The sequence below is a fragment of the Mustela putorius genome, unplaced genomic scaffold (assembly GCF_011764305.1).
Source record: "Mustela putorius furo isolate JIRA1106 unplaced genomic scaffold, ASM1176430v1.1 tig00003863_pilon_pilon_pilon, whole genome shotgun sequence".
NCBI classification, from domain to species: domain Eukaryota; kingdom Metazoa; phylum Chordata; class Mammalia; order Carnivora; family Mustelidae; genus Mustela; species Mustela putorius.
The window spans coordinates 23910562-23927840 of NW_025422015.1; the positions used below are offsets into that span (position 1 = coordinate 23910562).

Genomic DNA, 17279 nt, shown 5'->3' on the forward strand with positions numbered 1-17279 from the left:
TGGGGTCTAGCGAATGCTGTGCTCATGGTGTAAGACGTTGGCGGGGAGGGATGTGATGGTGTAAAGGAGAAGAAAGGAACTGAGAATAGGGGATGGTTCCTGTCTGCTCTGCTAGAACAAAGAGAGGATAGTTCCTATGTCTGGGATTAACTTGGAAGCTTGGGTTCTTAACTACATTCTTACAGTCTACATTCTGATTTTAAAAAGGGAAGAATGGGCATCTGGGTGGCTCAGTGGGTTAAAGCCTCTGCCTTCGGCTCAGGTCATGATACCAGGGTCCTGGGATCCAGCCCTGCATCGGGCTCTCTACTCCACGGGGAGCCTGCTTCCTCCTCCTCTCTCTCTCTGCCTGCCTCTCTGCCTACATGTGATCTCTGCCTGTCAAATAAATAAATAAAATCTTTTTCTTTTTTTTTTTTTTTTTTAAAAAGGAAGAAGATGGTGAGAATGGAAAATGATGTGACACTTGAGCTATAATAGCCATATCCTACTGGAGTCTGAAATGGTTGAAACATGGAATCCTCACTCTCTTCTTTTCCTGGCATTTGCTCTCCCACTGAAAGTGTGACAGGCTAACTAGTCCCACAGAAGAATGATGGGGTGTTACTGTGAGCCATGCAACGTGCTGGGTACTTTGTATCATTTATTCCCTCAGAATAATCCTTGCAGGTAGAGAGCATCCTCCTTACTTTTCAATGGGTCATCTTACATTTAGAGAGGACAGGTAACCTGTCAGAGTCCACTGCGTAAAAGTAGGTGGGCTAGGGTAGGGCAGGCCGGCAGGCGCAGTTCTCAGATCACTGGAGTAAAGGCTCAGTATGCGTCCTTAGTGGTCCCCAACTTGGAGGGGTTGAGGGGGGCCATTCGCCACATCGCACTTGCTCAGAGGGGAAATCAGCTATCCAATGGGATGCTGCAGAGGAATAAAGGTTGAAAGCCTTTCCATTTATCTTTTTAAAAAAGTTACGAAAACAAAATACATGTAAGAATTTTTTTTAGATGATGAGAATCATCTCTAGTCCATACTCCATCTGCTGCTAGCATCTGATATATTTCTTGCAAGGGTTTTTTAATGCGTTTTTCTATCTATTGATGTAGATGTGATTATGCATTGTGTATGGTTTTATATCCTGTTTTCTCCATGTCATGTAATGTCGTATGTCATCATCATTTTGTATTGTTTCAATGGAAAGATTTTATGTACAAGACTGTGATGACATATTAAATTTTGCATCTTATAGACCTGTTTTTACACTTCTAGGTACCACTAATCATGTTGTTTGAATAGAGTTTAAGGGGACACCCTGCCATGTTTCCAATTTTCAATCTCGAAAGCTAGTGGGGTGAGTTTGTAATCCACACTCCACACTTTTCCTGACTGACCTCCACACATACTTGCTCACTCTGTCATTTACATTAATGTCTGATTCCTCAGATCTGCTTCTCCATCTCTCCCTTGCTAGCAATGATGATATCGTATTCATTTTTTCATTTAGGAGGCTCTTAAAAGATTATTTGTTATAAATTGTCAAACCTCTAACTTTTAGTCACCTTTAAAAAGCAGACACTTCTCTCCACACAAAGAACTAAAATAAGAGAAAGGAATCAAATTAAAAGATATGTATAGTTCCAGAATCTGAAACTATAAAAATGTAACTCAATAGGGATGGAAATTCTAAGAAATGTAATTATGACCACATGGCATAAATAACTATAATGTGCAAGAGAAGGGGAGATAGCTGTTGGAATTTAGATACCTGGGTTTTTGTGCCAACTATCAAAAATGTGTGTGATCACAGCCCATGAGGTATGTTCTAGGGCTTTGTTTTCCCATGTGTAAATTAAGAGTCAGAATCTTCAATTCTCTCCTAGCCCTGATGTTCTCTGAGTCTTTGTACACGAGCCCTCAGGACCGTCACTCCATTTCTCTTTTGCTTTTGTCTTGTCTAAGTGCATGCTCTGTTTCGGAGAAGTTAAAACATACACTGCTGAGAGAAAATGGAAATTGGAATTAGAACAGAAGGTTACAGGAAAACTTAAATGAGTAAAATCTCCAGTCCCAGATGGGAAAGTATCTTTATTTTCAGAAAAAGGGAAAAGATGTGATCTCGAGAAAGCACGGAGAGATAGATATGCTTGAGACTCCCTATAAAACAAAGTTTGTGTGGGCCCTTAGAAAAGAAAGGTGATCACCGGGGATCCACAGGCTTCTCCACCAATTAACTGGACCAAGGCAAGATGGTCTGGCTTAGACACCTGACTCGAGAGAAGTTCAAGTGGTTCAAAGGCCCCCAAGATTGTGGTTGACTGAACAGGGGACCTGATGATGAGCTAATAGCGGGATCCATCAGTTTAAAACATTGAAGTAGGGGTGCCTGGGTGGCTCAGTGCGTTAAGCCTCTGCCTTCAGCTCAGGTCATGATCTCAAGGTCCTGGGATCAAGCCCCACATCGGGCTCTCTGTTTCAGCAGGGAGCCTGCTTCCCCCACTCTCTCTCTGCCTGTCTCTCTGCCTACTTGAGATCTCTACCTGTCAAAGAAATAAATAAAATCTTAAAAAAAAAATAAAACATTGAAGTATTTTCAGGTATAAAATATGAGGACAGACGAATGGAACAAGAGGTACTGCTGTCCCCTGAACTGGGCACTTTGAAGAATATAGTCTATTCTAGGTGCCGCATTTTGAAAGATATATTTCAAACTTAAGAATATTGATCAGTGCACATATGGGAATTAGAAGTCAGGTCACATGAGGGGGTGCCTGGGTGGCTCAGTCAGTTAAGCATCTGCCTTCAGCTCAGGGCATGATCTCAGCATCCTAGGATCGAGCCCCATGTTGGGCTCCCTGCTCAAGGGGGAAGTCTACTTCTCCGTCTCCCTCTGCTCCTACCCTCCCACCCATGCTCTCTCTGTCTCCCTTTCTCAAATAAATAAAATCTTTTAAAAAATAAAATAAAATATTGTGTTCCTGGATGGCTCAGTTGGTTAAGTGTTTGCCTTCAGCTCAGGTCATGATCACAGGGTCCTCTGATTGAGTCCCCCACTAGGCTCCCGGCTCAGCAAGGAGTCTGCTTCTCCTTCTCCCTCTGCCACTCCCTCTACTTGTGCTCTCTCTCTTGCACTCTCTCTCTCTCAAATAAATAAATAAAATCTTTAAAAAAATGTAAAAAAAAAGAAATTAGGTCACATGAAGAATGCCTAGATTATTGACTATTTACCCTGGGGGAAAATATTTTGCTATTTTTTTTTCTTTCTTAATTCAAGTATCATTGACATACAATGTCACGTTAGTTTCAGGTGGACAACATAGGGATTTGACAAGTCTTTATGTTATGCCGTGCTCACTGAAAGTGTAAGGACTTCACTATTTTCAAATCCTGGAAGAAATGCTAGAGAAGCCATAAGCTCAAAATATTTCTAGTGACAAGGCACAGACTACTCTACAGAACGACCAGTTCCATCATGGAAACTAAGGAAGAAAATGAGATGTTCAAGGGTTTTCAAATTCTTTGCTCAAGACAGCATGCTCTGCTCACCCATTGGCAAGCATGATACATAGGATGCATGTGCCGTTCAGTAGATAGAGAGATCCACCCCCTTGGATATATTGGTGGAGGAAATGTAAATTGATGGAAATGCTGGAAAAAGCAATTCAGATATACGATTTAAGAACCTTAGGTATGTTCATCATTTAGTCTTATAATTATCCATCCAAGAATCTATTTTAAGAACATAAACAACAAGAAAGTTTGGTATAGGGAGGCACTTACCAGAATATGTTTTCTAGAAGCACTCTAAATGGCCCATGATGAGGAAAAAATAGAATAAATTGTAAAGACAGAGCAGTGCAGTCATATGAAGCCAGACTGTATAGTTAGACCTAATGGATGAAAATCCATTAGGATTCCCATCCTGCCGTTTACTGGCTGTGTGGGTAGGTGGGTGACTGAGGCCAGGTAATTCTTATCAACTCAACTAAAGATGGGATGTTGTATCATTCCCAGAGCCATTATGACAATTACATATAATGTTGAATTCCAATTGTTTAGGCGGTGGCTGGCACATAGTAAGCGGTTAGAAGCAGTCATTATGATCATCACTGTATAGTAATTATGCCATTTATTAAATGTTTTCTATATACTAGGCATTTAGCCAACATTATTTTTAAGTCTTCATGTTAACTCTTAGACTCACATGTTATTAATATTGCACAGATGAGGAAATTGAGGAATAGACTGGCGAAGTAGCTTCCCCAAATTCATACACATGGTAGACTGGAGTGCAGGCATTGCTACCCAGACTGTCTACTCAGGGACCCATGTTCTCATCAATGAAATGATGAACCTCCCATACAATGAAATAACCTGTGTGTCTCTTTGTGTGTGTCACACATACGCACACTCACACAGACACAGACATCCTTGAGTTAGGGAAACTGAAGGATTCTATAAAAATCTGCTTTTTTGTTCCTTTCTGCTCCTTTGCTCCTCTCTTCTCGCTAAGAACTGTGACCCCAACCACTCTGCGTGTGCCTCAGGATGCAAATAATCTGTGCCCTCCTTGTAAGCGACAAAGAGTTAATCATTTCTTTAGAACAGATAACATTTAAGGAAGGACCAGGTGGGAACGACCAGACAAAGCTATCATTTTTGTATTGCAGATCACCAGCCTAGACACCTTGACGCCAGGGCCTGCTGGCTCCAAGGAGGAACACTTGGGCCTTTGTCTTTGTTCTAACCAGTTCCTGGATGCCTGAGAGGACAGAACATGTACATTGGACCACAATTCTCAGTAAAAAACCCCCACGCCTGAACAAATGAGACTCATACTCCTTTCCTTTTTGAGTCTCCCCGATGCTCCGAATATATCTGCTTTCTCTGTATCTCCAATAAACTCTGCTCTCACTGCCTGCTGGCTCATGTTTGATTTCTGTCCTTCAAGAAGCCAAGGACCCTCTTGGCTGGTCCTGTGAGACCCTCTCTGGCTCTGTGGACATGGCCCGTCAGCATCATAATCAGACACACACATTTGTATGATATCTAATTATGTATTGCCAGTTTTAAAAAACAGAATACCAAATGATATACATGCTATGAGATCTACTATTTAAAATGTGAATAAAAGGGACTGAAAATCAATATGGCTGCCTCCGTGCGTTGATATTACACATGGTTCTTGTTTTTGATTACGTAGACATTTCTGTGCTATGCTAACTTTTCAGCTGAAAACACATTCCATTTTATAGGGAGGGAAATTTAAGCAGAACAAATATGTAAATAAAAGTAATCCAAGAATGATGTGAGGAGGACAGGTTTTCATAGACCAGTGACCCTCCCTCTGATTCTAGAAGTAGACCATACCAGCTATCCTGAATCATCTTCTCTCTGAAAACAACTAAAAATACGGGTTAGAATTAGAAAGCAATAGGATATAAACACTTACATGTGCCACAGTGGGAGTGGGGATAGGGAAGGCGGGGGTGGGCACTGGCTCTGGCTGTGTCACTATTTCAGCCGGAACGGCCCCCTCCTCCTCCTCGCGGGGCTTCTGGTGGGCACAACGACCAATGTCCGCATTTTTGAAGGATACAGGCTGTGCAAAGTCCATGGGGCTAGTGGAATAGAATTAAAATTAGGTACTTTTTATTATTTTTCTAATTAGAATTTCTTCATTGTTTCCCCACCTTGCCTTGGTTTTAGATAGAGTGTAGACTGATCCTCATACAAAAAAAAAAAAAAAGTAGCCAACAGATGTACTTACACAGAGTTTATAACAAGGTTCCATACACAGCCTTCAAAAGAAGGAATATTCCTGAGTGGGGGAGGCTGAAACTCAGGTGGGGCACCCCCAACGAAAAGCTTTTTAACTTCGATTGCCTGTTCTACTGTCAGGTTTTGCATATGCCTTCTGTCTTCATCGACTTGAACCGTAAAGATGCTGATAAACAATGAAAATAAGCAGAATTAAGCACAAAACTCCGGTATCCTTGGAAAATCAAATCTTTCCTGCTACCCCTCCCCCCCTTCCTCTAGGAGCTTTTAAGGGAGCCAACCTTTGAGAATTAGGAATTCTACCCTAAGCTAAAGATACTGTTTTTCAGCATCTAGTCCCTCTGCCTCCTTCGTCAGACCTTCCTGAGAGGTGACTAAGAAGGCGATGGTGGGCCTGCAAAGCCCACCCTTGGTTCTGTTGGTGATAGCAGCCCCACACAGAAGCCCGTAGAGCTGAGATTTCCGTACAGTGTGGTTATGTGGAATCTGATAAGGCTCAGTGGGTTTAGCACAGCAGGGGGGGCATATGCTCTTTGGTTCTTTATTTCTTGGTTTGTGCTAGCTATTATCTCCTTGCTGGGGGACAAACTCTGCTCCCGAGAGTTTGGATCGCAGGACACCACAGCAAATACTTACAGGGCATTTTATAAAAAACATAGCTGCTTTTTTTTTTTTTTTTAAGAGAGAGGGAGAGTATGGCTGGAGCACACAAGCAGGGGTGGGGGGAGGGGCAGAGGGAAAGGGAGAAGCACACTCCCCACTGAGAGGGGACACTGAGATGGGGCAGATCCCAGGACCCTGCAATCAAGACTTGAGCTAAAGGCAAACACTTAATATACTGAGCCATCCAGGCATCCAGCCCCAGCTGCTAGCTTTTGGAATAGAAGAGGCCGGCAAGAGCATCATGCTACTTGTTCCTTGCAATGATTTTCCTTAGTGAGTGTTTCATTCATTTCCCTAATTTGCTTAGGAGAGATAAGTCATACACTAGTCATTGAGAATCTCATGCTACTTATTCACAACAATCCTTGGATCCTGGGGCAAAGAATCAAGGCAGACAAAGAGTTCTGATGATGAAAATGACCAAAGGCATTTTTTCTTTTGTTCTGGAAGATTTTGAATTTCAGTCCCACGCAAGAGCACGAGGCTATTAGTAAGTATTAGTCACTAGCCTGAGGATCACGAATGGATTACTGAAAACTTACTACATATCTGGGCAGAAAACCAAAGTACTTAGATGGAAAACTCAGTCCTAAAATGTCATCTCACTTGATTTTATAAAAACAAAAAACCACATGTGGAACTACAAATAGTAAACTAGGGCAAAGATGTTCTGAAATGGCCCTGAGCAATTGGTCCACTTTGAGAGGGTTCAGATGTAAAAGAATGAAGAAGAAGAAGAAGAAAAAGGATGTCATCGGTGCTCAAAATGTCATTGTTCAGGGGGTACAGAGGGAGCAGGTTGGATTTATTTTCAAAGGACATGGGGGAAAATGGCATATTGGTTTTTTACCAGACTCTGGAAGAGTGTGTTGGCAAAAATAAGAAGGTTCAAACTTTATTGCTAAGAATGTGAGTGGTTTAGGGGACTTTCAGAAAAACACTCACTTCTGGGCATGTGTGACTCACTGAGAAGCAGCCCTGCAACCCCAACACCTTTTTTTTTTTTTTTTCCCTAAAAGCAATTTCTTACTAACCTGACATAGCAATGTTTAAGAGTTTTAATGAGGGGTTTGAGCCACTATTAAAGAATTTCAGGAAGAGCAAATCTCTGATCTCGATTAGGTTTTAGAGAGCCAGAGACCCTCATGGTTCTGATGTAGACTCTCCGATCAGGTTCTGCCCCAAGGACCATTACAGTGGTCCTTTCTTACTAGATCACAGTAGGGGAGATAGAGAATGAGAATGAGCTTTCAGAAGGAAGATACTGGAACTAAATATTAGTGTAGAAGCTTACTAACTGTGTGACCTGGGCCAGTTTTTTAATCTTGCTCAATCTCACTTCATTCATTTATAAAACGAGGATAAAAATACCTACTTTAAGCCATGGAAAACATTAATTAAAGAATTGCACAGAAGCTATATTACTTAATAAAGGCATTGCTGGAAGACTATAGCTAAATCCTGCTTGTATTTTACATTCTAGGAGCATCAAACTAGATTATGCATTTAGTTCTTTTGTAAAGAGGAACATCATTAATGTGTTCATTATGATTCTGGTGTATTTCCTCTTTTTTAAGTATTCATTCTGTAACTCTTTACTGAGGACCTATTATATGCAAAAAGCACTATAAGAAACATTACTATTAGTATTATGACGAGTTAGCTATATCTTCTTACAACTTCAACAGTTGATTCTTGGAGTTTCATGATTAAACATCTCATTACTAATATTCGGTTTCTTGTTTGTTTGAAATATGGGTCTAAGTGTTTGTTTTCAAATGACCACCAATTGGGTTATATATGTGCAAGAAGATGTTAAGAGAAGTAGGTGCCTAGACACTTGTAATTTACATGAAGAACAAAATCTGCAATTAAAAAAAAAAGATTTATTTGAGAGAGTGAGTGTGCACATGAGTCTGTGTGAGTGTGCATAAGGGGGAGGAGTGGAGCGAGAGAGAAAGGGAAAGAGAATCCCAAGCAGACTCCCCACTGAGCATGGAGTCCGAGCCAGGGCTTCATCTCATGACCTTGAGATCATGACTTGAGCTGAAATCAAGACGCAGATGCTTAACTGCCTGAGCCACCCAGGGACCCTTGTAATTTTATCTTGATTGAACATATTTCGGATGGTAAAAAATACTTGGGTTGCAGTGTCCAAATAATGATCCCCATTCTGGAAATCCCAAATTATTCCTGGAATATTTGATCTAACTTTGTGGCTTTCAGCCTAATTCTGTACCTGTATGAAGAATGCTCTCACAGAGGAGAATACCTGCCTATGCATCTACTCCAGACTCATAGGGGTTAATGCTTTTGTCCTGTACTGGCCATTTAGGTGGAGTCAGGGTCAGAAGGGTCAGAGGGCAAAACAGTTATAGAAAGCAGGGATCACTGGATTATCATAGAATTAGACATCAAAGTGACTTAAGTGAGATTTTTGCAGAGGAAGGGGTAGAAATGGGGAGATGGTGGGGGGGGGGGAAGGAGGGTAAAGAGAGGGAGAGGGAGAGAGAATAGGGCAAGAACAATCTTGAAATGTTTGCCTCCACGTTTGATAAAAATCCAATCATTTTATAAGGTGGTATTCAAATTACTGTCTTATCCAGGATTTTAGGAAAAGAAGTGATAATTGACATTTATGATCTGAATAGTGTTGGAAGAAAGCAAGTATTTCCAAATTAACAAGAGTATCATAATCAACGCGAAATAATACAATCTTTGAAGTCACACAAAAGGGTAAGAGTAGGTAGTTGGCGAGCACAGATGGAGGTGTTAAAAGAAAGTGTCTAGTGTTTGACACAGGGAAAGTGTCTAGTGTTTGACACAGAATAGGCATGGAGCACTTAAAAATGTTTCTAGGTGATGTTCTTAGGGTCATTAGCGATCTCTGGTTACTCAGTTAATTGAACCGCTTGCTTAAAGGATAGGTGATGATTGTGTTTTGACCTCAGAGTTTTGAACGAGACATTATGGTAGCAAATGTGTTCTTGCTTTGCCACAGAGTTCAGTGACTACTCACTAATATGTCCAATGCATTATCCTTTAATTAGCATCGAATGGCAAAACTGTTTGTTTATATGGTCAATTAACCGAATGACCAGTTTTCAGGGATGTACTATGCACCGAACTTAATCAAATAAAGGTTGGATTAATGGCCAACAGCTGTGAAGTTGGCATAATAAAATGCCCTTCCTGAAGAGACACCTGTTAAAAGGACACCTTAGCACAACATCGTAATGCAGTGGGGAATAGCAGAATACTTTCTCTACAAAATAACATTATTCTGGATGACTTCTTTTTGTCAACCATATTTCTCAAATCTGCACTTGTTTATCAAGATTCTCTAAATTTTAAAGATTTACAAAGTCCTTCTGACAATGAGAAGGATTTACGTTTTGCAAAGAACCTGAAACCTAGTCTGGGAGACACGTAAAACAATAGATTAGAGAGGTCTCTAAGATTCAGATGAGAAAATTCAGTCTGCATTCCTTCTCAGAGACCATGACCACAATATCTGGCTATTAGGTTAGAAAAAGTTCTTAGTTTGTCCAAACATCCATCCCTCATTTTTCTTAATCAAGGTTTCTAAACATCTCACTTAGTAGACATTCTGCAAGAAAGCTTAGTATCAATTCAGCCCACCACCTAATGCTCTCTATTAAAAAAAAAAAAAAAAAAAAAAAAAAAAAAAAAAAAAAAAGAGCCAAGGAAAGCTTTATCATTTACTTAGAAGATAAAACCTTCTTATTACTTATCTAAACTGTTCTACACACAAGAGGATAATTAGAAAATATAGGTCTATATAGAATAGCATCTGCTCACTGAACAATTGCTACACATTCTTACTGTTGTTTTTTAAAAAATATCCTCTGTGTCTTGAGGTTTCTCACATTTGATTTCCAGGTCTTTTCTATGTCTTCAGTCTAATGAAATGGCTTGCTCAAGGCTTCGAGGGCTGAAGTCTCTGGGCTTCTGTTTTCCTTTTCTCTAACTGTCCTTCTAAATTAATTACCTGAGTTGCCATACAACATTTTGATGAAAATACAGACGACTTTCCCAATAAAGGAAATATTAAGTGCCCCAGAATTCTGGAGAAAGGAGAGAGCAGTTTATGACGCGGGTACTGCCAATTTTGTGACTCAGGGCTGGAAAGCAAGTGCTCTCTTGGTCCCTCAGAGAGGCAGCCTCCATGCACCGGGGAGGTGGGACAGCAGCCTGTTCCCGTCTTTCTCTGGGGCTCTGTTCCCTCCTGAAGCCACTCTGCAGGGACCCCAGCACCCCTTGGTCTGGGGAGGAGGGTGCACGGATGAGGCATGCACTCAGCAGCTCTCAGGAGGTCCTGCAGCTGCCTGCCACACTCTGGCTCTGTGACAGGTTTCTAAGCAGCTGCCATAACTGCTTTGGAACCTGAACAAAATAGCAGCTGCCAAAGGCGGCCAGTTCCAGCTGAGCTCCTCCGTGGGCCTCACTCTGCACATACCTTATTTGAGAGGAGAATATTTGAGAGGTGCGGAGGGAGGGATTTTTCTTATCTACAGCTTCAGAAGATGCAGTCGGTTTCTCCAAAGCGAGAGTGGAGAACTGCACAGAATAAAAACGTGAAGAGAATTCCTAGGGGCCAAGTTAAATGAGGTTCCCGGAAGTATGAAATGTCAAGAAGATGACATTACGCTGCTCAACAGCTCTGCAATGCACCGTAGGACCACACGCGCAAAGGTCCAGAGAGTCGTGTGAGCAGGGGAGTGGATGGGAGTCAGGACAAGTTGTCTAGAGCCGTTGTTACCCTTTCGTTCTCTCCACGTGAACGGAATGTTCTCTCCCGTCGTGAAACAGACTTGGCTCGGGTTTGATGACAATTTTCCTCATCGTCCGTGTCCCTGTGGAGAGATGCACTTCCAGACGGCCCTTGTTCAGGAATATCGCGTAATAGGCCTGCAAGAGCAAAGGGTCATGGAAGGTTAAGGACGGGTCTCAACCGGGACAGCCTTACAGGTTCCCGGACAGAACTGCAGGTTCCTTGGCTCGGAGATCTTACCTGGGACCTTAAGACCCAATATTTTCTTAGAGCTGGAAATAGCTTTTGAGTCATTGACCATTTTTACTTGTTAGAGGATGTGGAAAGCAGATGTGTGATACAGAGGTCTCTGCAAAGCAGATCTGCTACGCTGCCGGTAATGGCTGTGCTTGCATGGGGGCCTCTAACTCACCAAACCCACTGGAAACAAAGGGTGTCAATACCTCCTCTCTGCCTTCTATTCGGAAGCGGACAGCTCGCGTCCAGACCTCAGATCTGACTCCCCATCTCCTGGCATTCTGAGTGTTTAGACTCCAATTTGTTCTCGGAGCTGGTTGAATAGATTGCTATCACCCACGTGTAACCTGTCTCCCACACTTAGAGAGAAGGAAGACAATTTTTCATCCACAAACATGACTGCTTTCCTCTTGCTACCGTTACTATAGCAACCAGGATGGTTTTGAGATCAGATTATGAACCCCAGGGAGCCTGAATGCAGTCCTCATCCCCAAAGCCGAAGCCATGCGTGCTCCCTTTCTTGTGGAGCAGGAGAGCACGTGCTGTACAATGATCTCTCCGTCCTCCCTGGGTCACCTGAGCTGGTGGAGACCATTTCAGTCCAACATCAGAATATTATCGATGACTTACTGAATCATCTAAGCAGCTGTGTGTCCAACACAGAAGGTCCAGAGAATCTGGACTAGCGCTCACTGTCCACCAAAGGGGCAACTAACTGCAAACTACTCACTCCATTAAGATTTTCTGAGCTGGACTGATTGTTCGAGATGATGAACTTCTTTGGCAGAACAGTCACATATAACCCATGGCATCAAAACGTTAGCTTTGGAAAAGCAAATATGTCAATGTAACCAACACTGGTTCTACAACAGACAGGAACTATTTAACACTGTTTCCTTTTAAAAATAGCACTGACTCTGAGATTTAAAAAAAAAAAAGAGTATTTATTATCATTAAAATGTTGAAACATTAACGTATTATTTCCAATTTACTTTGCATTACAGTGCTTAATATTTTTTTTTAATTGTTTTAATGGGTCTATTTTAAGACCAATCCTGAAAGCTGGTGATTTAAGTCCATTTTTTTAGTGTCTAGGAGGAGAAATTTGGAGACAGTAGGTGGTGCTTAACCATCTGACAATGACCTAGGAAACACATAACCTTTAGTGAAAATCTACTTCAGAATGTTTGATCTGGTCCTTTTATTTATAACTAGTTTATCATTTATAATAGAAAATAATTTTGTTTTTCAGGATTTAAAGAGAAGGTATTTAAGAGGAAGTTTAAATATTATGGGTATTCAGTGCTTATCATGTGTATTAAAAAATGAGAGAAAATAACACTTTTTCCTCCCTCCCTACTTTAAAGGACATTTTTATTATGACTATTTGATACATTCCTCAAAATACAAGAGACATACATGTAAATCATGAAGCCATGTTCACAACTGTACAATTAAATGAATACCAGTAAAACTACATTCAATTTAAGAAACAACCCATTGCATCTCCTGTGAGTTTCCTCCCCAAACCATCCCCCAGCTTCACCATCTCAGTGGTAACCACTAACATGGATTTTATGTTTATCATTCCCTTGCTTTTTAAAAATTGTTTTTGAAAACTCACATATATATCTGTAAACAATATGTTGTTTAGTGTTACTTTTTAAGAAGATTTTAAGTAATCTCTACACCCAAAGTGGGGCTCAAACTTAAAATCCTGAGATTAAGAGTCATGTGCTCTAGCGACTGAGCTGGCCAATAGCGCCTGTTTGGTGTTACTTGTATTAGAAGTCTGTAAAAATGGCATCATACAGTGTGTAGTACATTTTTTTCCCTCATTTCTCTTCAATTTCTAATATCCATCCATGTTGTTATATGTTTTTTTGTTTTAAATCAGGAATGAGTATTAATTTTTGCCAAATAGTTTTTTTTTTAGCAGCTATTGAGATGTTTATATAGTTTTTCGATTTTCTATTAATGAAATACTCTTTATTTCTGAGATAACCCAAGTTACTCATGGTTATACATCTTTGAAATTTATTTTGTTTAGGCTTTATTTTTGCGGGGAGAAGAATAAGATTTATTATATAATACTTTGGATAACATGGCTTTGAACTGTGTGGACCCACTTATATGTGGATTTTTTTTTTAGATAAATACAGCATGGTATTGTAAATGTATTTCTCTTTTTTATGATGTTAATAACATTTTCTTTTCTCGAGCTTACTTTTAGAGTACGGTGTACAACACAGTATATAATAGATATAACATAAAAAAATATATGTTACTCTAGTGAGTATATTATGGGCAAGGCTTCCAGTGAATAGGAGGCTCTTTGCGGTTAAGTCACTGGGGAGTCAAGAGTTATATGTGGATTTCTGACCTAGTGAGGGGGTTGGTGTCCTTAATTCTCACATTGTTGAAGGGTTAACCATATTACTGACTACTTGATTTTAAAGGATAAATGTGATTTTTAAAACACATAAAATCACAAAAAACAAAGCCTGGTTTATAAGCATGCATGCATATTTAAGGACATATTTGTAAAGCATTCCATTCTTTGGTAATGGCAGCCTAGATAATTTCTATAAACTCTTTCACTCAGAAAAACAAGATTGAATGGAATAACGCATATACTTAAAAACATAAGATCGAAAGTGCTGGAGGAATATCAAGGCAGTGAAGAGTGATGATGCCTTAGAGATTGCTTTTAACAGAACCAAATGGCTATGGGGTATGAAAATTGAAGTTCACACCTTACTCTGTGGGCTTTCTCTTCAGGTCATGCGTGAACCCGAGCCTAGGCTACTGTCTCTGCTTGCATGGGTTGGGCTCTATTTGCCTTCTCCTACCCCAAGTTCATTTTCTCTGTGTCCAGAGAGGCTGGAGTGGGTCAGATTTCAATAGACTGCATCACGTTGGCTAGCAAAACTGAGAAATTGATCCTAAGAAGGAATTCAAATTAGAATTTAAGGGACCTTTGCAGAATATCTACAGATGCAGTAAGTAATTGGACCCTCAGACAAGAGAAGAGTATTATAATCTGAATTTATTTTAAGCTTTCTCTCCTTAAACATAGATATGCTGAGCCCATATGAAATATAGGTGCAAATACAAGTATCCGCACACCTAGCGCCGACCAATAAGGAAAATCCTCGTGGAGAGAACTGCCGTAAAAAAGACGACACTGGAAATAAATGATGCAGATCTAAAAATACAAAGGCAATTTATACAACCTAAATGTCTCACCAGACTCCTTATAAAATAACTGTTTTATATGAGTACTAGGGAAGATGCAACATCAGCGAGGTCTGAGGGTACCTGTCCAGTTTGCCTTCGTTTCCTCCGAGGTTGTACTGGCGTCCCTCCGCTTCCCAAGAGGATGATCCCAGACTCATTCTTGGTGCTGAACGACAGGTTGATTTCTGTCCCTACGTCAATGGGCACAGGAGCCAGCTCTACGAAACCAGGCTTGGGAAAGCTGACTGTGTAAACATTCTGTGGGTAAAAGGGAAAAACAGAAGAAAAGATCAGAAATGAAAATTTAAGTTAATTTCTCTGTCTCACTTACCCTCCTCCAGGCATTCAGTGTCACCATGAAATACATTGTTTGGGAAAGCATGAAACTCACAGTTACATGGAGAGCTTGGGAGCAACTGAAGACATACTTCCAGGTGTAACTGAACTTTCTGAGCAGATTGGGTTCAAATAAAAATTCTGGCCTCTTTTTTATTTTTTTTTAAGAGTTATTTATTTGAGAGAGCGCAAGCAAGCAGGGGAAGGGCAGAGGGAGAAGGAGAGAATCCTCAAGCAGGCTTCCCACTGAGCACAGAGCCCAATGCGGGGCTCCATTCCAGAACCCTGAGATCGTGACCTGGACGCTCAACCCACTGAGCCACCCAGATGCCCCTGATCTCTGCTTTTATTTGAGCACTTTTGATTTAAAATACAAACAACTGTCACTGACAGACAACATTTTCTTTTGGTCTAAATCTATCTTTCTAAATCTCTGTGGAAAACACTCTCATAATTCCTTGGATACCATCTATCAACTAATTGTTTATGGAGAGAAAGCAAAACTCACCCCATCTTGAAGCTATGTAGAAGCATATAGCTTTTATCATTCATTCATTCATTCATTCATTCATCTGTTCATTACGCAGGCATTCATTCATTTATTTTTCATAACCTTGCCCTCTTACTCTCTCCTCCCCTCCATATTTAAACAGAATCCCGACAGGCACATTCTTTGGTAAAGTCTTTCTTTCACTGCATATGTAGTAGCTATCTCTCTCAGAAAACAGATCATCTCATCATATTTAATGGCAGGAGGACATTCCATTGCAGGGATGCGCTAGGATTCAGTTAAGCAAGCCCATGTTGCCGGGCATTTTGAGGGCTTCAAATGCTCACTTTAAAAGTCCTGGATTTTGCTTGAGTAAAAAGCAAGGCATCCTCTCACAGAGGACATTTCCCCCCCCACAGTCTTCCAGGCCCCGTTAAATGATATAAGTGCTGTAAAATGTATCATCTATTTTCTTTTCCAATTTTCAAATCATAGACTTTTGGATAGTTCAGATAAAACTACTGTGCAGACTTTTCAATATTTATCCACATCATTTCTGCCTCATATTTCAGTTGTAAAATAATTCCTGGTGACTGAAAAGTGCCTTTACAGAATTACCATTTTCACACATACAGGCTATTCATTTTCTGGACAGTTTTCCATCCTCATGCATATATCTTTTGGACATGGATAAAAGTTAGGCTTCAGAAGATTAAAAGTCTCGGTAAAACTTTCTTAAAGAAGCCGGTGTGGATCCTTAGTTTCAGTTCTGTATTTCCCTATTTCTTATCCCCAAGCTTCTCACAGCGGATCTCTATGGCTGATTCTAAATTGAAGATTCTAACTATGAAGACCCTGAATGTTCAGTTTCAGTCTTTACTCCTGATGTCTCAGGGATGGATTCACTTTTTCTATCTCCTCATTCTCCCTTCATTTCCCTGCATTCTACAGCCGTGCCTTACAGTGATTCCAGTTGGCGAAAACACTAAAATGGATAGTTCTGTCATATCAGGGTAATCTAAAATGTATAAACATGATATATTTAACATTAAAAAAAAACCCAAACTTTTAGGATGCCCATAAACTTCTTCCTAGTATTTCCTGACGACTGATGGCTCTTACTTATGGACATTTTAAGAGAGTGGAGCTGGACGTGTGTTTCTCTCTCTTGTGAGTCAGCTCCCAGTGAAGAGTCAGGGCAGAGGAATTAAATGGAACTCAGGAGCTGCTTCAGGAACAAAGAAAAGTTACTGAAGATACCTGACAGCAGGGAACTTTGCGGTCCTGTCAACGATGTTCTTTGTAGATGGTTCCTAATCCATACCATTTTCAAAGAAAAGGAGGTTTGACTTTCAAACTTTCAAACTAGACAAGATGTTATACACTAATGTTTATGGTGTAAATGGCTATTTGTTATTTGTGTAATGCGGATGTGGAATGTGGTAAAACTGGAAAAAAATTGGAGGCCGCTAATAAAGTTACATGTAAGCCACAAAGATAAAATCAATCTAAAAGAGATGACAGAAATGAGGAAAAAGGAAAAGTAATATTGGAAATGAAGAGAGAACCAGAAGAGAGATTAAATTAAAAATGCATGCTATGGAGTATTACACATGTGGGAAATTGGTTCACAATATTGGGTCTTTATCACACCATTTCCTACATTTATGCGATTTTGGTAATTTATAGAAGTGCTTCAATCTTGCTTTGTTATTTAAGCATAGCTAGGACTAGGATCGGTAGGAATT

At 40.4% G+C, this 17279-nt stretch overlaps 1 protein-coding gene and 1 long non-coding RNA gene across 6 annotated transcripts in view; one reads left to right on the forward strand and one right to left on the reverse strand.

Annotated features, from left to right (window-relative positions):
* The window catches only part of LAMA2 (laminin subunit alpha 2), a 637158-nt gene that overhangs the window by 28018 nt on the left and 591861 nt on the right, over positions 1-17279 (reverse strand). For all 5 annotated transcript variants that reach the window (XM_045066381.1, XM_045066380.1, XM_045066378.1 and 2 more), the window contains 4 exons: positions 14787-14963; positions 11217-11365; positions 5760-5936; positions 5442-5610 (listed from right to left, as the gene is read on the reverse strand). In XM_045066381.1, coding sequence (XP_044922316.1) covers positions 5442-5610; positions 5760-5936; positions 11217-11365; positions 14787-14963 — 672 coding nt within the window. The remainder of the gene's footprint in view (positions 1-5441; positions 5611-5759; positions 5937-11216; positions 11366-14786; positions 14964-17279) is intronic.
* Positions 424-4908, forward strand: LOC123387854. The gene is made up of 2 exons (XR_006602353.1): positions 424-1343; positions 4660-4908. It is a non-coding gene; the product is annotated as an uncharacterized LOC123387854 (long non-coding RNA).